The 25,470-nt window shown below is 39.9% G+C and overlaps 2 protein-coding genes across 5 annotated transcripts in view; one reads left to right on the top strand and one right to left on the bottom strand.

The window, feature by feature from the left end:
• Positions 1 to 3,981: 3,981 nt before the first annotated feature.
• Positions 3,982 to 15,438, bottom strand: LOC145895524 (glutamate receptor ionotropic, kainate 2-like). The gene is made up of 21 exons (XM_082984330.1): positions 15,222 to 15,438; positions 14,986 to 15,104; positions 14,755 to 14,884; positions 14,417 to 14,523; positions 13,970 to 14,098; positions 13,411 to 13,555; positions 12,970 to 13,112; positions 12,555 to 12,671; positions 10,484 to 10,585; positions 10,037 to 10,237; positions 9,537 to 9,674; positions 8,905 to 9,070; positions 8,167 to 8,375; positions 7,367 to 7,607; positions 6,821 to 6,953; positions 6,639 to 6,762; positions 6,042 to 6,211; positions 5,511 to 5,590; positions 5,275 to 5,385; positions 4,789 to 4,893; positions 3,982 to 4,235 (listed from the first exon to the last, which is right to left on the bottom strand). Exons 1-21 carry the CDS (start codon positions 15,436 to 15,438, stop codon positions 3,982 to 3,984), a joined length of 3,141 nt encoding a protein of 1,046 aa, XP_082840456.1.
• Positions 15,439 to 18,363: 2,925 nt separating this feature from the next.
• The window catches only part of LOC145895137 (rap guanine nucleotide exchange factor 6-like), a 38,310-nt gene continuing 31,203 nt past the window's right edge, over positions 18,364 to 25,470 (top strand). For all 4 annotated transcript variants that reach the window (XM_082983906.1, XM_082983904.1, XM_082983905.1 and 1 more), the window contains exons 1-3: positions 18,364 to 18,575; positions 19,061 to 19,188; positions 19,536 to 19,619. In XM_082983906.1, the coding sequence (XP_082840032.1) occupies positions 18,504 to 18,575; positions 19,061 to 19,188; positions 19,536 to 19,619 (284 nt within the window). In that variant the 5' untranslated portion in view covers positions 18,364 to 18,503. The remainder of the gene's footprint in view (positions 18,576 to 19,060; positions 19,189 to 19,535; positions 19,620 to 25,470) is intronic.

Genomic DNA, 25,470 nt, shown 5'->3' with positions numbered 1-25,470 from the left:
TTCAGCGACATGACTGAGCGATTCCACTGTTTAGCTTTTCGACAACTGTACATGCGTACATAACAATTCACCGATATACTATTGATGTTTTATGACGTCACCATTTTGATATAAATGTGCACGGCCGCAAAAAATAGCGTCCGCGGCCGCATGCGGCCGTACGGCCGCAGTTTGTGCACCGCTGACTTAGGCGAAGAAAAACGGCTGGAATTAACGGCAACCAGCGTGCCTACAACTTTGAACAAAGACTGATAAACTAGGTCACACAAATTTGCAAATTTTCAAACAATTTAACTTTGACATTTCTTTGGCAACGATTTTTCAAGTGCTACGAAACCCTATAAGGTTCCATAAAAATACAAGGATTCCTTGAGCTTCTATAGTTTTTGGTAAAAGTTTTTGTCCGGCGTTTGGGCAACAGGTACATAAGAACAATAAAGCCAATATAGGTGAAAAACGCTTCATGTTTACTTGATATTTCTAATGTTTTGGCAGTTCCCATCAGTCAACTGGGAAGGCTTTGCGGACAAAAACGTTTAAGAAACACTGACTTAAGTGTTTTATTTTGCATAATGTGTCGTAACACTACACAATTTGTTGTCTTAGAACCAATCAAATTGGCATGTAAATCCGCAGCCGCTTGTCTCAAATAATGTAATAAATCAGCTAATTCAGAGAATATGACATTTTCTGTGAACTTGAATAAAAAACTTCCAATAAACAGTATCACACATTTATTGACATGAACTGAAAACAGCATGGCGTGATACCAGAAGCAAAACTTGTTTTGGGGTTTTCTTTGAAACTTCCATTTACGGGGAACGTTTATTGTTAGCAGAAATGTCGGATTGCATTTCTTCGTCATTAAAGCGACGACCTTTCAAAAAAAATCAATACATTATGATAGTGACATATTTATAATAGAGTTCTAGCAAAAAATCCTAAAAAAATGACCTTTACTGCTTAGGGCGGTTAACAAAGTTGTTATACACAGGGCGGATCTAGAAATTTTCCCTAGCAAGAAAAATCTCTAGAAGAGAAGGCCATGTATGTAGCTGACAAGCCACGCTAGTGTGATGGAAATCAATCTTAAGACACTGCTTCATAATCATGATCATGATTACCCTTCCATCCGCCATGAAAGCACAACTTACCATCAGATATTTTTATTGGCACGCACAGGCTGGTGCTGGGATAGCCAAGTGGGCCTTGTGCCGTTGTTAAGCTTTGAGGATCCAAAGTTACTTTGTCGAAAACATTCAGGCGATGGGTTGACCTACTGTATATACAAAGAGTAAAGATGTAGCTACAACTATCCAAACCAATCCTGATGAAAATTCCGGCGTTTACAAACTCTATAAATAATAGGCTGTGACAATTACCGTTGTGGTTTTGACTGCATGGCTCCTACTGTCATGGCGACCAATTCTATTCCGCAAATTAGCAAACAGGCTGCGCTCATAATGTTCATGTACCGAAAGAGGAATGTCTTCTCCTGAAAACAATTTAATGGATGAAGTTGTTGACACAAAACACACAACACTTCTGTGCAACGTGTGCTGGCATGTACGGCACTATACCGTTTGAATTAAGTTTATAGATAAAAGCTCATAAATTGGCGCATTTGACAGCCTTGCGGTTTTTATCGCTGTGACTTGTTGTTTGCTCCATAAATGAAAGTTTAAAGCTGATTTTCCACTTACAGTCGGCCTTGACACAAAACATGGGATGTATCCTTTCCCATGCAAGTGAGCAGAGCAGCTTAACAAGGCTTCGCCTTGGCAATGATGAACCGCATTCACGCTCATCCACATAAAACCAACAAAATAGTTTTTCAGGCCACAAGTGATTCCGCCTTCTCCGCATTGAGGATCCTTTACACAGAATAGCATTATTGAGCTTGTCACCAGAATTAAGAATTCAGGATAGAGGACTAATTATTTTTCTGTTTCTTTTCTGTTTTCAATTGTCCGCCCATATGAGTATGTTTTTTGTTTCTCATTCCCTGATAATTATACATTCGAAGATCGCGAATCAACAACATAAGGCATCTGGTACCAGATATAAGTTACGTTTTGTGTACAACGAAAAAGAGTAATCTACTAACCTCGACATAATACTGTTGGAAGGCAAGATACATAAAAGCAATTTCCACCGCCATTTTGATGATGTTTGTGCAGTAATAGGCAACGTGGACCTTCTTCGTTGTTGGAACCTCTTCAAGTTTATCTCCTGTGTAAACCATTTTCACTTTGACATCGCCCAGTGCTCTTTTTCGCTTGCATACACGGCGAACTTCTTGTTGGTCATTTTCAGGGTCGCTCTGCAAAGCCAAAACTTAGACTTGGCTGCATGTTGTGAAACTACTTAAGTTACGCCTTTCCGGCACAGAAAACGTTTTACCAATGGACTGACATCCGTTATATTCCAAACTTGCGATTAACGTTTGCTAAAAGCAGCACTAAAAGTTTGAAAACATAAACTCTCTATGTGCATAAAATATGCGGGAGCAGCAGCACTTATCAGTTATTAACCTCCAGTTGACTTTCTTTTTCTTTCAACTTTTCGATTTGGCCAGAAACGCGGGTGGCATAGCAGTGAAAAATAATAGTTGGGGCGATGATAGCCAGCATCTGTGATAGCAAAAAAGTTTTTGTAACTGATTTACGGCCAAATGTGAAGAAATATAAACACCACCTGAAAGGACCAAAATCGCATGTGGGAAAGTTTAGCAAACTGGTCGTAACAAAGATTTTGACAAAGAACTTTTTCGCTGCATTTGAAAGCAGACTGCTCGTCGCCGTAAACTATTTTGATGTAGGGGAAAAACTTTTGTTAATCGCTGTATGTAGAGCAAGTGTTCCAACATTACGGTTCAAATTATTACACAGCTTTTAGGCACAGAGTGCCCATTATATACCTGGGATGCCTATGCCTGCGACCACAATCAAGCGAAAAATAAAGACGAGGATGTAATAAACTTTGCTCCAAATCGTTCCATATTTAGACACCTAAACACTTTGTTTCAGGAAAAAAAATTTATTGCTTATACATTGAACAAAATGCCTTGGAATTTACACGGTTTCAACTCGATCGTATTTGGCATATATACTTCTTGCAACTTGTTAAACTTACCTGTTCAGAGATTTTGTCCAATGCTGCCCACATGTCGATCGTAATTAAATACAATATTACAGAATGTTGATTTTCCACCGATGTATTTAACTCTCTGCAGCTCTATTTGAAACGGAATATTAGAAACGGACTCCCGACTATTTGGTGGCGCTCGACGAATAACGACGATAAGAAACAGCTGCGCTAGCGTTTCTACGTGCTGCACTGCGGAATGCGGTTATAGTTCAGATTGATAAACACGTTCCTTGAAACAAATCACTCACAAAATGAACCGCATTTTCACACTCGTTTTGCACTCGAATCTCGGCAAAATGCTATGAAAATCTCCACATCAGTCATACACTGTTTCGACAAGAGATTTATTTCTATATATGTAAAGATGTATGTGCAGCACAATATGTATCAAATAAGTAAATGTCTTCCCAAATCATGATCGATTGATTCCATTGCGTGAGACTGAATAAAAAAACTATACAGAACATAAACTTTGCTACTGCAAATGAAGTCACAAGAAAAAATTGTACAAATTTTTACAATGCTTATAAACCCTACCAAAAACTTTAATTTCCGTGTTTATCATGCAAATGCGAACAATCATGATACATGAATGAAAGTTTGTTTTCTTTGAATCGCCTGTTGTCTCTATGGCTAACGGAGACTCAGTAACAGATTGTTACTGAATCATAATACATATTCGAAGTTTTGGTAATACCTCTGAGTAGGTATTATTTTTGCCTTGTTGAACCATAAAAGAATGATATGTTTACAGCTATTGGATTTTAATAATTGCCTTAACCCATCAAAGTTTAGAAATAAAAATTTTTCAATGCTCTTTTTGAACTGGTTTCAAGCTCTTCGCTGGTGTTTGTTGAAACTCATCATCAGACCTATACGGGGAGTATCAAGTCCGTACACTGGAGGTTCAACATCAATCGTAACAGTCGATCCGCTAGTTTGGGAATTATCGACTTGTGGCTCATCCTGCGGAGAGGTATAGTCCTCCGCGACCTCTGCGTACTCGTGTGCATCTTCATCTCCGAATCCCGGAGGAGCCGGAGTCACATCCCCGTTTTCTTCCGGACCCGGAGGTTCTGACTCGCCTGGAGAAATTATTTATGGGTTATATTTTGATATAAGCTTACAAGTGATTATGAACACTTTTTTTAATATTTATTGCTGCTTAATCATTTTTTTAAAACTTACACATTTGAAATTTGCCAAAAGTTTTGAACACAAACATGCAAGAAGAAGATTGCCCGTTGTTTAGCACTATAAGTTCATGGAAACCACTGCGGCAGCAGTCAGCAAAACGCTCGATAAAGCAGCATTCGTGTAGGTTGTTACGTTTTTTTTTAATTATGGCTTTTTTACCAGACAAAGCTAGCCCATAATTGGGAATTGTGCAAAATGGACACAATATACTACTGCTATTTTTGTTGCCAGGCATACTAGTTAATCAGAATTGCTCTTCTGGCACTTAGTTTCTAGGGGTCTTAGGGTTAACCCTGAAGAAGTCTCGCCGGATGGCAGACGAAACGTTGGTTTCCAATAAACACTTTGGAAACTAAGTGCCAGAAGAGCAATTCTGATTAACAATATACTACATTCCTCCCTTGTGTCACATTCTTTGATTTAAAACAATGTTTGACTTACCCTCTGCTTGTTCGTTAATATCGGTGGTTTCAGTCGTGTCAGAGAGGACCTCGTTCTTACATTCTGTGCTCACTTCACCGCCTTCATCTTTAAATGAAACGTCTCCTAAAAAGTTGGAATGAGAAATGATAATGCAAAATAAAGATGTTTATTCAATAATTGTCGAAGATGTTTTGTTTATATTTTTCAACCCAAAATTACGTGGCCACATAATTCGAACAATGTAAAAAAAAAATTTATTCACGGTAAAATTGTTGCATAAACTTGTTGGCGTTGTCACTGAATTATATCCTCCATACTGTAACAGTTGATCCACACCATGGTTTCTTACCCATGGATAAATTTAACCTTGATGGGGATAAATTAGACATTTATAAATACGAGGAAGTATAATTTTAATTAGAAAAAAGTGCATGCCCCACATTATTTTTCCATTAAAAGAGGCGATCCATGCTGAATATAAAAAATAATAGAAATAAACCTTACTTTCTCTTTCGAGATCGGCTTCCTTGTGTGCTTTCTCGGATATGGCGGTGGTGATGTTTTTGTAAGCTTGCTTCCACCAGGAGAAGTTCTCATCTTCCTCTGGTCCGTTATCTAAAACACGAACCAAATTACGAAACCACTTACAAAAAGGTTAAATTCTGCTTATTTTGTTAGGAAAGGGCGACGAACACGTCTAATTTAACTTTGTGTTGTGCAGAGATATGCTATCAGTATACCGGTTTTGTGTCCAAGGTGACGCTTATGAAGATTTGTTTCCTCATCGATGTGTTCCAGCGTCTTGTTAATCCGATCCATTCTGGATAATTGTTGCTGGGTTTTAGTAATGCGACAACAACAAACAAAGGCAAAATTTACAGCTTTTGCTACTTAATTACTCAAAAGCCTTGTTCATATCAAACATTTTTTCGTACAATCAGCGTGTCAAATATGTGCAAAAAAAGCCAAAATATTGCAAAGCTGCAGACAGGGTGTGTACACGCACTGTTTCGACCTGTAAGGTCTCATCAGTGCAGCTGTTGTGTGGCACTGTGCTAGCTTTCACACTAGCAGGCACACTAGTCTCCACTTTGTGGTACCTTTCGGTCAACGTCGATCTGCAGGGTACCCTATACTAGGTACCGAACAACAGAGACAACAGCGTGTCAAGTTATGGAAAACAACGCAACAACCTAGACTTGTGGTTGCGGACCCTTCCTTGGAAAACCCTTTGACCAAATTGTACAGTTGCAGTATAAAGGGTATTGTACCTGTTCACCCAGTAATCGTATCCACCCTCCCACTCCTCAATCTGCTGATCAAGCTCCCTCTTCTCCTGCTCCCTGCGCCTCTTCATCTCGGTCACGGGATCATCCTTGTTTTCCTTCTTCTCGCTCTTGTTGCGGAAATATCGCAAACGTCGTCGTTGTGACCAAGCCATCTGTTCGTGAAAAGAGCTTACATGAGAAAAGGGTGAATAATTTTCAGCAAAAATTAATTGCTGAGGACACTGCTGGCAATAGCACTTGTACCAAAGGCTGCGCTGTCACTATTTTGTCCAGAGAAAAGCAATCATTGAATAGCAATTTGGCTGACCTTTGCCTCTCCGTGATGCCTGACGAAAGGTCAGTTAAACAGCTCAAATATTTAAAGTAGTACCAGGCTTTGCACTTCGTTGAAAACAACACGATGCAATTGCGATTTTAAAAAATACACTGAAGTATACAAAGGTGAAAAATAGTTTTTAGACGTATATTCGTGTTGTTTTTGACCATACAAATACTTTCCAGCATCTTCGCATGCTGTACTTTCTTGTTGTATATGTGGATGTATATAAAACACTACAAACAAACCATCGAAAAACCTACCTCGCCAAAATGAACGAGCAAGGCGAGGAAAGATCCAATGAGCAAAGTGATGAACATTCCTCCGAGATTTCCTATTCCGAGTCGGTTGGACTCGATGTCAAACGAAGCTTCCTTACATTCAGTTCTGCGCAATGCATAAAGTTGGAGCCGAATACCCATTCAATTGACCATATAACCCAAACCTGAAGTTAAACCACTTGGCTTCAAGTTCTTGTAACGTTCCGTCGTCCCGGAGAGATGCGATTGCGTCACTGAAAACCCCCGTGTACCGGGAGTTCAACTGGAATGGGATCGCGTACTGGTATTCCCAAAACCCTGATGTCAAAAACACTGCGATGACGATGTATGCTTTGTTTTCATGTTTGTTCACAATTTAAATATGTAAGTCGGAAAAATTATATTTGTTTTGAAATATGCCCACCCCACAAGAAACAATACAGTTCAGGTGATTGTAATGTATGTATTTTCATTGTAATGTATTTTCATTGCCTGTACTACGAAAGAAAGGCCTTTTTAAACGTCGCTAGATAATGTCAATATTATAATTGCCACTACTCCGCATAACTTGTAATTCAAAGCATTGCGCATTACAAAAACATGCAGGAAATGGGTGAAACCATGATAACAAGTTGCATTTAAACGGTTATCTTCGATCACAAAAATATTTGTTTTCAATACATGGGCAGTAAAAAAAATTAAAATACAAAACATCCTATGCTGGCCTTTACCTTCACCAACCCTTGCGTATTGACAACTGAGCTGTTCTGCTTTTGCAACGGCCCTGAATGGGGCAAGGAAGTAGAAACTTCCTTCGGATATCCGGTTGAACGCGTCCTCAGTTGTGTTAAAAATATTTTGTGGTTTCTCCTGCAGGTGATCCCATATCGTGGTGAAGGGTGCTGTTTCGGCGTATGGCAAAAAGTACTTGAGAAAATGGGCGTCCACTGTGGTACCGTAGTCAAAGTGTTCCTGTATATCAATGTCGTGTTTACTTTTGTAAAAGATGGAGCGACTTGAGGCACTCAAAATTAACATTTTACAAAGACGTTTATGGTTTAATGCAATGCAATAAATCCAACGAATTAAACCATATTCCAACATATTCACAGGCCAACACATGTCAAAGCTTCTTTGTACAAAATTTTACAGTGTGCCAAGAAAAGTTACAGTACATCAAAAATTGAACATTATTTGTCATTGTATTTTATATTTTTTTCATTCCCAATTCTATCCAACTATTTCTTAGCCTTGAAACTAGTTTCGTGAAATATTCTCTATAACGGATACTACTTGCATACATATGTGCACACTGTTTCGACCTGCAAGGGTGGTATCTGTGGAACTGGGCTGGCTTTTGGACTAGCAGGCACACAGATTTCCACTTTGTGGTACCTTGCGGTCAAGCGTCGATCTGTTGGGTACCCGACTGGGTACCAATCAACAGAGGCGAACCACGTGGAGTCAGTGTGGCCAAACAGTCAGTTTGGTATCCGGTAGTGCTATCGGCTTGGCTTCCCCTTATAATTACCTGTTGAAGTAGTTCCTCCAAGTTCGCAACTTCCTCCGAAAACTCTTGGGTGAGAAAGGCTGTCAAGTTCGCAGTGTAAGCCGCAATGACAAGCATAGTAAAATACCACCACGTTCCCGTTATCATTCGGCCCGCATACGACCGGGGTTCGATGTCCACACCCTGGTGTACCAAACCACCGTAAGCCATCCATATGCTGTTACCGAAACCTGTAACATACAGGTGTGTCTTGTGTCAATGTGCGTTACAATATTCCTTGTTGTAGCTTTTTTTAATTGAACATCATTGAACATGCATAAAACTGATATACTGGGTCAGCATATGACATTATGAATGAATGATAAAATCTCACTCACCACCTGGGCACCAAGTAGCACAATTTCGTTGTCTTTGTTAAGATATTGTTGCATGTGCGTATGTTTTATTTGCGTTTTCGTGTCTTTCTGTTCTTGCGTTTTATGTGGTTTTTATGCGCTTTGGAATTTTACCATGCTGTTGCACATTTACAAGGTACTCCTGATAAAGATTGTTGCACGACAATCGAAACGTCAAATAAAATTGGCAGTTTTATTTTGCCAGAAGAGCCTTTTTATATTGTGAATATATGCTTGGCAGCATCAGTAACACATGGTATAATAGCTATATTAAACTCCAGCATTATTCTAACTTAAGCCCAAAACAAATATGGCTAATTTCAACGAGCAGAGCATGTCTAAGCCAAGTGTGCAGCCCACATACCGAGTCTATTAAAGTTTTCCACTCCGACGTCATCGTTTGTATCGTCCAGCGCCATTTTTCTCCACTCAAACGGGTTAAAGTGATTCACCAACGCCAACATAAACGACACCACCACTAGAGAGGAGCAGAGAGCCACCCAGGAGTCGAAGGTAAATGGAGCGAGAAACTGTAAAGCAACAAACAACGCTAATAAATATAACTAACATGGTCACTGTAATTTTCTCTCAGTCTTGCTTCGTGCTAAGATATAAAGAATATGAGTCCTTGGCAAGTGGTCGCAGAGCGATATCAGATACCAAGTCTTTATTACCATAAGACTGTCGGGAGATTCCCATACATGTTTTTAAGAATATGAGTCCTCTTACTGTTTGATGCTTTTACGTCACAATTAAATATTGTTTTTATTTTATTGTTGCCCTTTTCTTCCTTATTTCAACTCAATACATTAGATTATGGGAGTCGCCGTCGTCCATCACCAACCTAGGTACAAACTCCCAGGGAAGAACCAAACACACTATAGCCCGCAACAACTGCTCAAAAAAACCAATAGTGTCGCCTGACTCTGTGCCACAAAAATCATGTCTAAACCATGTAAAATTATGGACTCTATTGCAAAAATATTGTTCACAAACCTGCCAGATATTGACTGGTTGTTCGTTGCCCGAAGCGAGCGTGACCATGAAGTAAGAAACTTGCTGGAATGCGATGGAAAGCTCTTTGCTACCCAAGTAACCACCGAGAATGGACCGCGTGTACAGAACGAACTCAACCTTTCAGTGTACATGCAAAACAAAAACTCATTTTTAAAGCTCATTAAATTACTGCGCAGAGGTTTTTCGGGGAAAATGTTCTTAAAATATATTTGGCCGTGTTTAAATGCTTTAAAATTGCCCTGCAAGATGACATACTTAAGCGGTCTATGTTATTTTATAGCTCACCTACAGCATGCCGCCATTATAATGGCATTGCCGAACCGCAGGTATAGAGTTTTCGGTAAACAATAACTCGTAAATGCTTTGCCAAGTAAGGCCCACACTCCTGCAGCGGTTAATGTTAACAATGCAGTTCATGCAATTCCGAGAACATTTGGATTACAAATAAACCTCAGTGGTACATGCCCATTGCCCATTACCTCTTGGTCGATTAGCATTCGATTCACTTCTTCGTCAGCGACGGCGTCATTCAAGCGGTCAGCTCCGGTGCGTTCGTTCCAGTACAGCTCATATTTAAAGTTAAGTCTTCTCGATAGAGTTTCAATCAGATCGATCAAGAATCCTTCGTAAGTGGTTTCCAATGTCACTTCGTTGGTGTGCCATTTTACCCACGGAAGTTCCTGTTGGTTTGAACGGATTGCACGTCAAAAGAGTTTATATTGCAGCATTACTAAATTAGTTTTACCAACAGCGCCAAAAAGCTTCTAAACTGTGTGACTGCAAGATAGCCACATAATCTTACCAAAAATTGGCTTAATAATGGTTTGTGCGTCCTGATGGGTTGTTAAAATTTTTTAGCACTTAAACCAGAAATATAAAAAAGTTGCAATATCATTCCGCACGCCAGGTGTAATATTTAGACTCACATAAACGATGCCAACTTTCAGGGGTTCCTCAGGGAACACGACTGCCGCTTGAACAAAGGGAATATAACCGGGTTGAAAGGAATCATCTTTCCAGTATCCACGCTATATAAAATAAACATACAGGCGTAGTCCTTTTGGCTGACAGAGACTCAGTAACGGATCAATGCAGGAAATTATAAATAATTCTAAGTCGTCTGTCTGTTTCAAGTTTTTTTACGACATATATATTTCGCCTGTCTGTGCAGGCATCATCAGTATCGCTAAAAAAACAACACAACAACGAAGTTAACCAACAGTAATGCAAATGTAAAAATACCTTACAAACTGACAATCAGATTTTACGATTAGGTAAGGTGCGACTGAACTGTCGGCTTTGGCTTGTTTATGGGGACGCTCGATAAAACACAAAATAAAAGAAAAAAAGGGGGGGAGAACACAACAAGCTGCAAACGATAGCAGTAAAAAATGCCGGCGGTGATCTGGCTCTACGTCATTGATAAGCTTGTCACAATGACAACACAGTTGGTGGACACTTCAACGGTGAGCGGAAGTAAAAACAAAAACAAAAACAAAAACAAAACCGACACTTACATTGTATTAGGCAATATAAGGGGGTTGATGTTAATTTTTGCCTTGATTTTGTGAAACCATTTGTCTTCACAAATATCCAATAAATGCACTGGGGGCTGTTCTACGAAGACGACTTTGAAGCATTTTGCCATGTCAACATGTCGGTGCTGCTTGTGTTGTGTGTGGTAGTGGTGGAGCAACGCAGCTCGGTCGGTAGATTGCGCCGCTTGAATGAATCCGACGAGGACTACCATATGGTAGTGCTATATAGCAGCCTGGAAAAGTTCAAAGCTAAAGCCATACGATCGCGTTTTCCAAAAAACATGGTTAACGACGCCCTAAACCTGGCGAAAGACTGGAAGGAAAGGTTTGGCCCCAGTGTCACCCGCTGTACATCCGCACTGCTGGACATATGGGCTACAAGTTTCGTAAACATACTCCGACCAAGTCCTAAAGAGAAGATCCTCAATCCACATACCATGGTAGTTTACAAGCGCCCACACACTCTCGCTTGTATGCTCACCAAGTATAGAGGCATCGCTCATTGTGACGATCAAAACCCGCACAAAACAGGACTGTCACAGCCTTGCGGCCATTGCACCCTCTGTGGGAATTTCGGCAACCACACATCAATGGTTGTGAGTACCAACCAGTTATTAACACCCAGTGGGCCAATTCCACTCCGTCAGACATTGTCATGTCGTAACTATGGCATCTATATAGCTACCTGCCTTTTATGTGGTGACCAATACGTTGGCCAAACAAAAAACAAGTTTTCCACTCGATGGAACGGACATCGAGCTGTTTGGAAAACGGGAAAAGACAACGGAAATACCGACCGAGCTGCGTTGCTCCACCACTACCACGCACAACACAAGCAGCACCGACATGTTGACATGGCAAAATGCTTCAAAGTCGTCTTCGTAGAACAGCCCCCAGTGCATTTATTGGATATTTGTGAAGACAAATGGTTTCACAAAATCAAGGCAAAAATTAACATCAACCCCCTTATATTGCCTAATACAATGTAAGTGTCGGTTTTGTTTTTGTTTTTACTTCCGCTTACCTTTGAAGTGTCCACCAACTGTGTTGTCATTGGGACAAGCTTATCAATGACGTAGAGCCAGATCACCGCCGGCATTTTTTACTGCTACCGTTTGCAGCTTGTTGTGTTCTCCCCCCCTTTTTTCTTTTATTTTGTGTTTTATCGAGCGTCCCCATAAACAAGCCAAAGCCGACAGTTCAGTCGCACCTTACCTAATCGTAAAATCTGATTGTCAGTTTGTAAGGTATATTTACATTTGCATTACTGTTGGTTAACTTCGTTGTTGTGTTGTTTTTTTAGCGATACTGATGATGCCTGCACAGACAGGCGAAATATATATGTCGTAAAAAAACTTGAAACAGACAGACGACTTAGGAATATTTATCATTTTCTGCTATTACATATGATATTTATATCTATAGAAATTACCCAAGAATTTACATATTTTTATATTACCAATGACATGACTCCTTTCTCGTTGCCCAAGTGATGTTCAAGAAACTCAATCCTAGTTGGACCAATTTCTTTCAGCCCTCGCATATACAGTTCCGTGCATGTCCCAATAGAATAATACTGCGTGTAAAACAGTTGTTTTACAGCAAAACGCCTTATCTCCAACCAATAGCTGTGCATCATACGTCGCGCGCCTAAGCTTATCTTTGTCAACATTGAAATTTTTATGTTTATCAAACAAACAAATGTAATTATTTATGTGAGACGAATGAAGAAACGGTATTGATAAATTTTATAATACTATTGTTAATGTGACCGTATTTCAGAGATACTTATACAGCACTTGGTTACACACACAATCAATGTGTTTTATACGGCGATAAATCAATGTGTTTTATACGGCGATACCACCAAAAACACTTACTGAGCCTTCAGAAAAGCTTTTTGCGCCCTGGTCAATTCCACATTGACTGTCGTCTGACAACGGTATGTCAAAGCAACCGATGGATATTGCAGCATGACAAGATTGCCCGATTCGCTGTAGGGCATCCCTGGTGACAACTAGAATCAAATTATTGGACATGATAATATTACACAGAAACACTTAATGCAGGCGTTCGCCGCAGAACAATTGAATCTTTATTGGAAACAAACGCATTGCATTTACTTTATTCGTTACAATGCCAATAGGTTTGGTAACAGAACTATTCAAATTTCATAGATACAATAAAAAACTTTTGTAAGCAAACCTTTATAAAAGCACAAACCTACATTAAAAATATCACAATTACTCACTGACGAATTTTGAATTCATTGCATAATGAAAATGTAACGGTTTCTTGGTCAAAAGGATTTTTACCTTTTATCATGTCGTCCCTAGTTTCGCGTTCCGGCAAGTTTATTAAGTAATCTTCCTCTAAAATCTCTCGGATGGTTTTGGCACTGATAACAGTCAACCTCACGCTGGACTCCAAGAAATCTTGCAAAAGCAGCGGGTGGGTTTCCTTTTACACGAAATATTCCAATCGTTGTTTTGGATTTTTGGGTAAAGACAAAAGTAACAATGCACCATTGATACACATTCTACATTCGTACACTGGTCATGCTTTTTTGTCTTCATTGTAAATTTGAATTAAAAATCAAGAAAACAAAGCCTGCGATTGACTTCTTTGCCAATACATGGAACAGTCAACGGATATGTGTAGCGTACATAGCGAATTGTGAATGGTTAGAAACACAGAACCCAATACAGTTGAAGATCAGAAAGACAATGAATTGTGCATTGAGAAAATTACAGGTTACGCCGTGACCTAATACATTTAGCACAAATCAGGCTAACTCGCTACAAAATATCAATTGAGGCAACTTTATGCCGACGAAAATTAAAAACATCCACTTTCTACAGAAAAATCACTTACGATGTTTGGCAAGAACCAATGATTCACCTCGCTGACCATAGACAGGAAGACAGCTTTGGTAAGGACGGACGTTGCAATCTTGTGGTCACATATGAGAATGTACGTACGGTAGCCAAGGAGACGAACCGACTAACAAAATACATAAATTTAGTGCTTATTGGTCAATTTTTTTGGAGGTGTTTATGCATTATCAGTCCATACATGGCAGTAAGTAATCAGAATTCCGATGGATTAAATTACGCTAAGGTGCCAAACATGAGGGGTAATGGCGTGACCAATTATCGGGCAGTTGCTTCTGGCACCATGGCAGCCTGTGCGTAGATCTCGGCGAATATCATATGGCGGGACGGCTCTATGGCAACTTTTGTAAGTGAAGGCCCAGTAAAACAACACGAATTGCAGAAGAAAGAGAGTTTTGTGGGTGCGCAATTTGTATGTGAAGTCTACCTTTAATATTGACCACATTTTTTCTTGATCCTCCGGTATTACCCAGACCTTCAGATTGATGCCTCGCTGTCTCGCTAAATCCAAGTCCTGATATCCAAACGCCAGTTCTGAAAATCAACAAAAGAGGTTTCTCACTAAAAAGGAAATTATCTCATATCATCGCAGTTTTTCTGTCCACATTTCACGTTTTCGTGTAATTGTTCACAGATTGAATAAAACGCCAACATGCCATACATTTTTAACTTTACTTATCAATGAGAAGCATTTTGTTTTGTTCAAGGTGCCAAACCTGTATTTGGTAACTCTCACTGCCTGATAAAAACGCACATCACCATTACCTTCATTTCTGTCATAGAAAACCGCAGCAGTCTTCCATTCGTACTTTTCGATTGCGTCGTACATTGCCATCATTACGTCGAAGTGCGATGGGAACATATACATCATGAAGTCATCTCCTGGCTCGCAGTGCTGCACAGGTCATTAAGCGGTGACCAAAACATGAGAAAAGGTATATTTGTGCATGTCCATTGGAACCAAATATAGAAAAAAAAATTTCGGTAAAAGCTTACGTCTCGAATCATTCCTATGAAGAACACTGTAACTGCCTGTTTGAGTTCGATCATTGCGGTGCAGTTTATATGTTTTGCCAAAATGAAAAGACTTGAGACTTTAGCAGCTGTTACCATTTCTGTGGAGCAAATGTACGAGCGTAAAATTAAGAACATATAAGCTTAGTCTACAGAATAAATAAAAATCGCTGTTTCCCCAAAAGATTAATAAGTTCTAAAACAAAAACTTGACTTACCAACTATGTTCGTCATGTCGTCTTGAAAAAACACTTTTAAGTTGACGGTCAACGGAGATTCATTGATGGCTTCGTAAAAACTAGGCAACGAAGGCTGGTAAAAGTTATCGTAAATAACTGCAGTGTCAATTATAGTTCTGTCACCACTTGCGGGAACCATAATCGCGCCAACAAGCAGAATTAATGCTGTCCTTTGAACAAAACTAATTGCAGTCATTTTTCACAAATCCAAATGTTTCGAACATGTAGTTTCGCCTCCGATGCTTCTAGGTTTGTGGGGAGAAGTGGCTGTGAAGCTACTGAGGCAAGTGAACATGAATGGGAACAAAATGTCGTTCCGTAGCAACAATTGTAAGTCAATGTAGTGATGATTTTTTTTTCTTTTCTGTGGTTTTATTGTATGTTTATAGTTGTGGCGAAAATGCTTATTAATGGCGTTGTTAAGCATCACGAAAATTACGATTTTTTCGATCAAATTAAACCTAAGCACCATATTTTATTCGGGCCCACAATTATTTTCTTACCAAACGTTTTTCGCAAAATTTAAAAAAGGCTAATGAAAGGTGATACTGAAAACACTGCATTCAATTTACTGTAGCTGCAAGACGGAATACAAATTGTATACCGGTACTATTTTTAGGATTGCCATTTACAAAATGAATTTTGCCGCTAGAGCGAGTAGGCGCGCATTGTGACGTAACAGCTCAGACATCAGCATTCAGTTAGCTTGCAAGGTTACTGGAGTGTGGTGTTGTGAGGAAAACAACATTTGTGCGCAAATTTTAAAACTAATGCAGTGTTATTACTTACCGTATGAAATTAAGCTCTCTCTAGCGTAACTCAAGATATGTAAACCAATTATTTCTTTTTAGCAATGTTATGTGACAGGTTAAATCGATCAGCTGAAGTCATAACTGCTGAGTGAGAGACTGAGAGTGAGAGTGTTGTGCTTGTGCGTCGTGTATGTTGCGCTCCCCGCTTGAAGGTATGTGTTTGAACAAGTCGTGAATGTGAGAGGCATATAGTTCTTACAAGATCCACATGTAGATATCATGTAATCTTTTATAAAATGTTTTGCCTACAAACCTGCTTTTTGTTATTTTGCCTTACAACATTTCTAATTTCTTCCACTTGATATTGCAAAATTGACAAACCTAAATACGTATCTAGCATAGTGTTTCTTTGTCTTATGTTATGGTTGATTTCTGAACTGATTTCATTTGATGACAACACAAAGGTGAATAGAGTAATGTTTAGTTAAGGACACAAATGTTGGTTAATATGTAACCAGCGAAAACATCTTGCTTTCTGTATATGTTTGTCATGGTTGTACATGAATTTATGGTGAATCTGACATGACATTATAAAAATAATGTTTCATTTCAAAGTAATTAGTTTTGGTTTGTGGTGACATGCCACCTTATGTGGCCGAAACTGTTGTGGTAATACAGGCTTACCACCAGATAAAATTCTTGCTGTGCCAAAAATATAAAAATCAATCTTTTTATGACATTCTTTTAAGCTTGCTATGCCAAAAAATAAAAGAAATGTCATAAACTGATTGATTGATTGATTGGGTAATGACCTACAATATTTACATATATATGTTTAAGTACTATTTTCTTAACACATCAACTACCAGCTTGATCAATACTGGCATTAGGGCATGTTGCTTACTTTGTTGTTGTTGGGTCATTTACGCTTAAAATTAATTAAATTAACATGATATGTATTTTGTTATCATTGGAAATATGACATACAGCACTTACACCCATAGGCGCCTAGTCCGGGGGGGCAGGGGGGGCGGCGCCCCCCCAGGTTTTTTAAAAAAAAACACAAGTGGCTTTTCTGCGCGTCTGTCCGCACCTTGTAATTCGTGGTATTTGTAACGTTCGAAGAAAAAAGACCTAAAAACAATGTGTTTCTTACGCGACGCACACAAAATATGTTAACCTAGTTTCGCTTGCGTAGCTGACATCGGTTGTTGCAACGTCAGTCTCGCAGTATGATATGCCAACAGGTACTTATTGGTCGTGTCGTAGACTGATCTCGTGTGTTTATTGTTAACGCCGCCCTTTTGGCTAATACGCCTCATGTATTGAAATTCAAACACAATTTTTCGATACTTGATGACGTCATAGTATCAAATTCTGACGTCATAACATAGCCGCCCCCCCTGGAAAAATGAAAACTAGGCGCCTATGCTTACACCCACTGTCTTGTAACAGTAGAAATATTTTCGCACCAGCATGTTGGCCCACTTACAGTAAAATATGTACATTACTTGTTTCATTAGGCTCATTAGAATGTTCAGTGCAACAGGCTGTTGACCCGGGCAATTCTTATGTCGGCAGTCTGTCAATTGAGTGATTGTGAAAAAAGTTCTTTCATAGCTTTGTAAGCATGCTGCTTTGGCAATCTGGAAAGGAAATGTGACTTTCCTATGCCCAGATGGGTGGTAGCCTTCTCAGTACTTATTTAAGCTATGCACACCGGATGCATCACTCAATGTACATGCATTTGTATATACCCACACAAAAGCTACTGAAAACTGTAAGGATAGACATAAATCTATCTCAACTTCAAGTAATGTGCTGATTTGTTTGTTATTGCCTAGTTTCACTGTGACGTCAAAATTTTAGGCTAAAAATATTGGATTGCAATTTATATTATCTTCCTTGCAATAGCTTTGCAAATAACTTATGGCACTTTCTAAATGATACACAAAGTGGTAGTGCTGTTTTGATAATTTTTTATGCTGCATCATATCTTTGTTTTAGGTATACAAACATAAGGAAGCTTGGTGCATGACTAACAAGTGACGTCGCTCAATCTGTTCCACACGTTTCCTTGTGTGTGGTTTTTCTTGAATTGTTTTGGTTAGCGTAGCATAATGTGGTGCAGTTCAAGTGTCTTCAGTGCAGTCAATTTAAATATAAGTATATACGATGTGACCAACAAAGTCGATTGCAATGTGTCAATTTTGCATGTTTAATCAGCTTTGTCCTTTCCAAAGTATGCATATGTACCTTTTACACAGTTGGTAAAGGTATCATTATATCCTTATGGTGGGTCATGTTATACATGCTGAAAGACAATTTCATTTGAGTATACTTTTTGTGGATTTTTATTTGGTAGTTAAGCACAGAATTTACATCAATATTAAACACTGTATCTGTCATGCACTGACAATGATTATTCAAACACGGAGTATAATGCCTGGATGACGTTCAAAATACCAAACTCATGCTCAAACATTGAGTTGGATTATAAGCGAAAGAGATGTCTCTTGGAAGTGTGGACAAAGAATTGCTCTTTGCTCTTCGCACTCCATCCAAGAAAAGGACTGACAGGGTAAGAATGGTTGTTTTGTGATACATATACCAAAAAAGCAATTCGTCAATTGTTTCATTTTGCAGGTGCACTATAATAATTTGTCTTCATGCAGTAGTTTTCGAGTGTTACGTAACATATAGGTGCATAACACATAGCTTTATTCACATTAATAGCCCCACACAGTCAGCTAGGGTTTCATGTTTAGATACATTATATCATAAAAGACATATGTGTGTTTGTAAATTCAAAATGTTTGCACCTACTGCTAATGAACATATAGACAGATAGACTCAAAAAAAAAAATTGTGCTCTTGTTGTTAGCAGAGAAAAATGGTTAAATAAAACTTTAATTTCTGATCAACCGATTTTTCATTTTATTGGACTACTGAAAACTGGGACTACTGAAAACTGAACTTCTCATTGACCTTATCAATTGTCATCACAACACATGTACCATGGTTCCACCACTGCCAGCAATGTTTAACTAGTATTATTATTTATAGGAACTGAGTGTCATATATTCTTCCCTCTGTCGCTTGGAGTCACTTTCCAGCCTTAAAGAGCAGAGTCTTCGAGCAATCTGCACTTTGGCACGTTATGAGACCCATAATGCAAATGAAATTCTGTACAGGTAAAGTATTCCAAGCCCTTTGTTGTGGAAGTGCATTTGTACAAATATGGTTATAGTTGTTTGAAGTTATGCTTTTTAAATGAGATTTGTACATTGATCATTTGATGTGAATGTATGGTCTGTGTGACATGCTGTAGTTGTCCATAATGTTTCACTGCTACTATTGTACTTAATTGTAAAACACTGCAGATACTGTTGTAAATTCTACAATAGGACTGAAAGGCATGAGTTTATAAACATGAAGCCATCATAAAAACTCTCTTTTGCACATGACAAAGCTTATCCTAAAAGTTATCCACTTCAGGAAACTTCTAACCATTCACCAGTCTTATTTATATACATTGCAGAAAGGACGACCCATGCAGATGTTGGTATATTCTTATGTGTGGCTCTGTCTTCATTCAGGGTTCAATGTTCCTGCCTTATTCCTGGTGAGTAGTTGGGGCTTTTCCCTTGCCAAAAAATCAGTTGACTGTGTGACTAATTGCTACTTCAAAGAACCAGTCATGTTACTTTGCTGAATAAGGCCAAAGCATTTTGGGGCATGTTTGTGCATGTGTATTTATAATGTGGTATTGCCCAGACCACTGTTGTCCATCATTCATCCAGTGCTGGTCTCTGTTCAGAATATCAGACCAGCTTTTCACTCCAGTGATGATAGATATGTCAGTTTCTACCAAAATTACTTATTCATGCAATCAGTCCATATATATATTAGAAGCATTTTCACATGCTTTGTTGAGGTTTGAGATTATTTGAAACAAGTGTTTTAGGCGAAGTCAATGATGCCTTATGACTTTAACAAACTTAAAGTGTGTTTTTTGTTGTAACTTGCCCACTGTGTCCGTGTAGTCTGACCGTCTCTGCGTCATGCCATTTACTGGCAGTTATCCCAGTGAAGGGTGTCAATCATGGCCAATTAGCCGGTCAATTATGGAGAACCAATCAAAATTAAACCAAGGCAGAACAGTCAACCAACAGAACCGGCGTTTTAGTGAACAGTACAGGCCGTTGAACAACGATTCCCCAATACTACTTCCAGAATCGGCGTGATTCGCAAAGACTTCCGCTGTGGAAAGCCAGCATGTACTTGCGGTTCGTTGCCATGTCCGAACGCTTGCTCTCCATTCCCTGCGGGCGACTTTTGGCAAACTTTCACTTTATTTCTGTGATACTTTTTCCATGGGAGAACCGGTTAGCCATAACTCAGTTGTCTGGCAGTGCGACCAAACTTTCTTTTTCCATATAAGAGTTTTGGACAGTGTGCTAGTATGTATTAAACTGCAGCCAAAAACAGAAAGCACTTTTAATGTGTTTTTTTGTGTGAATAGTGAAAACTTGTTTGGCATATCATCTGAGAAATACGTTTCTAAATTCCCTAAATTCGTTTTCATGTATATCAATTTCGGTCCCGTTTTCATTGCTGTCCACTAGTTGCAACTAGTAAAAGCATTTTGGGATGTTGTCGAAACGAGGCGTTGACTTGATCAGCGTCCTCTTGATGCGCTGTAATGTCTTGGCTGGCAATCCTGCGGATGACGCTCCTTTTGTTAACAAAAGTAATGTCACGTTTTCTTGCGAAGCCGTTATGTACGTGTGTCTGTATGTTTATACCACACCAACCCAAAGCCCTGTTCATCAATCGATGCGCCAGTGACGAGGGTTCGAGACCAATTCAGGGACATTAAAATCCCCTATTTCCAGCTTGTATTTATTTCCCAGTCTAATCGCATTGTTGACAACTGCCGACAGAGCATGTCAGCTGACCTAAGAAGCCCAAGTTGCTCTGCCCTGTCCAGTGCGTCCCGTTAAACTGCATTTGCAATACGCGTGGCTGTGTATCTTGCCAAAATGTGCACTGCTGTCGTTGACAATATTCCAGTTAATGGCATCGTGCTGTCATTCTCCCTGTGTGTCGTGACGCGCCGTCCTTTTACTGGAAGTAATTACAATTGCCCTATCCGTCACAGTCCCCGCATCAAAGTTTAGTGGCTATTTGCTAAGAGCCTTCCCGGAATGACCAGTGCGGTTATGTTTGTGTCGAGGTTAGCGAAAGTCTGTATAGCGCTATAACTGTCTGCCGACTTGAAAAGCTATTTGGATCGTAATTTGAAGTCATGAACATGGACGACATTGACGTGTTTGACAATGACTTTGCCATTCGCAGGTAAGACAGTAAACCGTCGCTTGGACATTTTGGAACACATGGGTTAAACTGAACACAATGAAAGTCATTTATTTTTACGTATCTGTACCTAGCTCAATATAGAACCCGATCGCGTTGCGATGCATCCTTTGCAAAATAACGAAAAAATGACACAAAGTCGAAAAATTGCAGCGTTTGTGCTTGCAGCAGGCGTCCGACTTCTGTCATTGTGTATACTTTAGTCAAGTTGGGCGTGTTATCAGCTCCCGGGCAGCGCCGTATACCATCAAAAGGACATCCGCTGCCAGGGGTTATTCATTGACAGTATGCTACGCAGATAAGGCACGCGGCAAGATAGGCTTAACGCGTCCTCCACTTGATATCTTAACATTCCGTAAGCCGAAGCCCTGAGCTGGTTTCGACTTGGTCGACAAGCGTAATTTCCAGCAAGGCCTGAAGTAACGCCTTTAAATGAGGGTGGTGTCCTTATAAGAAAGTTTGACAATCGCCGGATGTTCGGTTTGCTAATTACCGCGCCCCTAGCGCTGCTAGCGCAATGGTTCCACAATGGTAAGTTACGAAACAACTCGGCTTGGGCAACAAATGCGAAGTCCGTGTGGGTTAGGGGAGTTTGGCGTGCATTTCCTAATCTCCTGTTCCACAAAATGCGGTCGTTAGAGTCGAAAAGTTGGCGATTTGCCTTGTTGATATATTGATTTACGACCAAATTTCACGAACGCTGCGAACTGCCATGCGCGAAATTGCGTCATGATTACACTTGTCAAAATCTGCTGGACTTCAGAAGGCGAACATGGCTTATACTGTCGTAATCTTCTTTGGCGTGAACCGGCTGTGGCGGATCAAATTAATTTTGTGCGTCTGATTTGTACTACAGGCATTGAATCGTTATCCTCCCAACCAAAAACTTTTGGTTGCTGTTCACAGCCAACTTATCAACCCTAAAATACAATTTGTAAATTCCAAACCATGTACTCACAGTTCATGATCTCATGTGTGCTTTGAACAGGTTTTAAGTCGGAGAGCCAAACGTCTCGGCTTTAAAACATGGCGATTTTGCGAGGACAAAATAAATATTGTATGCAATTGCGATAGGTCTGCCTTACTAGTTTTGCTTTCGCTTATTGGGGAGGGCCGTGGAAATAAACTGTACCGCGACACAACGCAGTTACAAACCGTGCGCAAACAGCAAGACGAGCTGCCCCATGTGCTGAACAAACGCTCTTTGTTTGCCAGCCAGCGTTGTCTTTCCACAGGGGGTGCCGGCCAATGGGTCTGTCTTGAACTTTTTTATATTGTTGTCTTCCTCTTGTAATCATTTATCACAATCTCAGTCGTTGGTATGACCGGTGGTTTAGTAGGTCGCTTCACGTGGTGGTGGCCCACAGCATAGTATGTAGGCCAAATAGAATGGAAGCTGTATTTTTGGAGCAGGTTTTCAAAAAATATGCAAAATTCAGCTTGAAATTGTGACGCCGCGACAGATGTATGTTTACTACCCGGCTATGTTGTGATAGCATTTGTCCGTAGCAAAATTGAATTTACTGTTTGAGGTTGTGTCATTTTACGTTGTATATTGCATTTAAACGCGTTAGAGCTCCTTGTGCTGCCTTATTTCCACGCAACAGTGCTTAAAAGCGCAGTTTAGACGTGAGAATGGTAAATTAATTTATGGCTACAAAGGTGAAAGTTGCGTTTACCTCACTGCATTGTGATCGATCATTAACTGGCGAGAATCTAGATGAGGAAATACAATTTTGTGTTGTGACACTGTGACGACCCCAAGGTCGCCTTGACAGTAACCCATCATATTTTCGGTTCTCCATGCATTTGGGGGTGCGTCACCACCATCAGTTCCCATTTTTCTTCGAAACTGACGTTCGTCCACTCCATAGACCCGGGTCTATATCTGCGAAACGTTATGTAATCGACCGCATATAGAATTCGCTGTAATGTCAGTTTTGTTGTTTTAGTTTCATTTCCTTTACTGGCATTATCATTGGACTGATTCGTTGCAGTTCCATGAGTGGTGGGTAAGCAAATACTATATGTACGATGTCTATGTTTGGCATCGACATCTCCAACACTGTGCACTTTTTAGGGTTGCTGTGCGAAAATATTTATCTTTTTGGTAATCCTGTAAGTACAAAGTAATACTTTCAGCGCTATTTGGCTGCAACGCTTGCAAGGCAGGATCCATATACGAAGCTTTGGGTTAGCCAGAATTTATGTAGTATTTTAGTATCAGTCTCGTTTTTTTGCTTCGACCGAGGATATTGTTAACTGTCATGACAACAAGGAACCAACATTCATATCTCTCAACATTGTTCGCATTTGCGTGAAAGTCCACCGAGAAAACGCGCAATAAACCGAGAATAGACTTTTGCTGCACTTCACAAGTCGAGTGACCCTGGAAACACTTGCGACGCGCCTGATGGCAATCTCCTTGTCGTGTATCGCCGATTTTTTCCAGATGTCTACAGACAGTAATAAGACCTGAAAGTGGCAAGATATTTACGATAAGTGTGGGAGGAGATTTTCCAACGCAATAAATCGTGGTTAAACCAACTTATCCAAGTTTTACTATTGGAAATGGCCGTTCAAAAAGGGGATAAGCCCTGGAAATATTGTTTCTTTGTGTTGCGATGCAGACGCCAAGCGTTCATGCATCCCTTGCATACGCGCGCAACAGCCAAAGTCTTCGAAAAATGCCAAGACTTTTGCAGGCGCCTGCCGTTAATTGCCCGGCGTGATCCTACTGTGCATTATTGATGGGCGCTCGTCGGCTTGGCACCGCGGTATGAGAGTCGTAGGCTTCTCTCCGTTCATCTCGGCTTTCTGGGAATCGGATTGCTGGGACGCTATTACTCGTACGTCACAGAGGCACGTTTTCACAGTCTCTTATTACACTCTCTCGCCCGTCCGCGTGTTGGGAACCGTTTGTAATTTTGCCTTTCGCTGTGGGTCTCGAGTTAGCTGGGCTGACTTCTGCCTGCCCCTTTAGTTGGCTAAGCAGCGTGGGTTCTTTTTGTAAGCATGCCCTGTGGCGGCGTGTTTGCTGGCAACACGTTTTGGCTGCTGCAGCTGCATGCATTCTCCAAAATTGGGTTAACACAGTATTGATAGACTTAACAACTTTCTGTAACGACAAGGTATATATGCAAAGCGTTTTTCCGCTACTAGCATTTCACAAGTCTTTGACTTATGTTGACGAAAACAAGCGTTTTGAATCTATTCCGGAGAACATAGCTGAATACTCCACGCGTAATTGTAAAACAAACACCAATGGCGATTTGTCCTTACTATGTTTCCTTCATAATTGCAGCACGTATTGTTTGTCCGGCAATATCAAGAGCGTACCTAACACATGCCTTTTCAGGTGGGTTCTCAAAGACAAGTCAAACTAACTAGTGCTAATAGGTAGTATTGTATAAAGATTTGACGTCGGCCAAACCACAGCACCTCCGCGGTTACGTTGTGTTGGTTTCCAAGTGAACGGCACTTAACAAAATTGAACCCTACTTGAGCCAATTACAACAACTTATTGTATAGTACTCGACAGGATATTCACTTTGATTCTCTACTGCTTGTGATCCGCATGAGCATTATCACAGAATCAAGTCCTGTTTGAAAGTAACTGATTTCTCAGTGCGTGCGTATTTTGGAAATCTTAACCTTGAAATGTTGTGTCGAAATATCAGTAGTGTGGGTGATTTTAGCTGGGCACCCAAACACGTTGTGGTGATTATACTTACGGCCTAAAACCGGCCCTTTCTATCCCCAATATTCTATGTAACCACTTCTTTCCTAAAGTTCTTGGTTGCTTTGTTTTGGTTTGAAATTAGTTGGTCATTCATACCATTATACTGTATTTGATGTTTGTTTTTTGTAATTTTAATTAATGTTTTTACATCCCAACCAGTTTTTAGAAGTAGCACGGTCTTGGTGTTTTGTAGGTTCCATAAATTTGTAGCTCAAAAACGTCCACAAGAATACCAAGTGTAAGTGCCCTTACTTTCCTCATGGTATGAAGCGACGCTTCAATGTTGTAAGCCAAACCTATAAGCCTGTATAAATAATTCATATTGACGTTCACTTGGACAGTATTTTATTGCCGC

This window comes from Ascidia mentula, chromosome 3 (genome assembly GCF_947561715.1).
Source record: "Ascidia mentula chromosome 3, kaAscMent1.1, whole genome shotgun sequence".
Taxonomy (NCBI): Eukaryota; Metazoa; Chordata; class Ascidiacea; order Phlebobranchia; family Ascidiidae; genus Ascidia; species Ascidia mentula.
The sequence above is the reverse complement of the archived record's forward strand: the minus strand, read 5'-3'. Positions and strand labels throughout refer to the sequence as shown.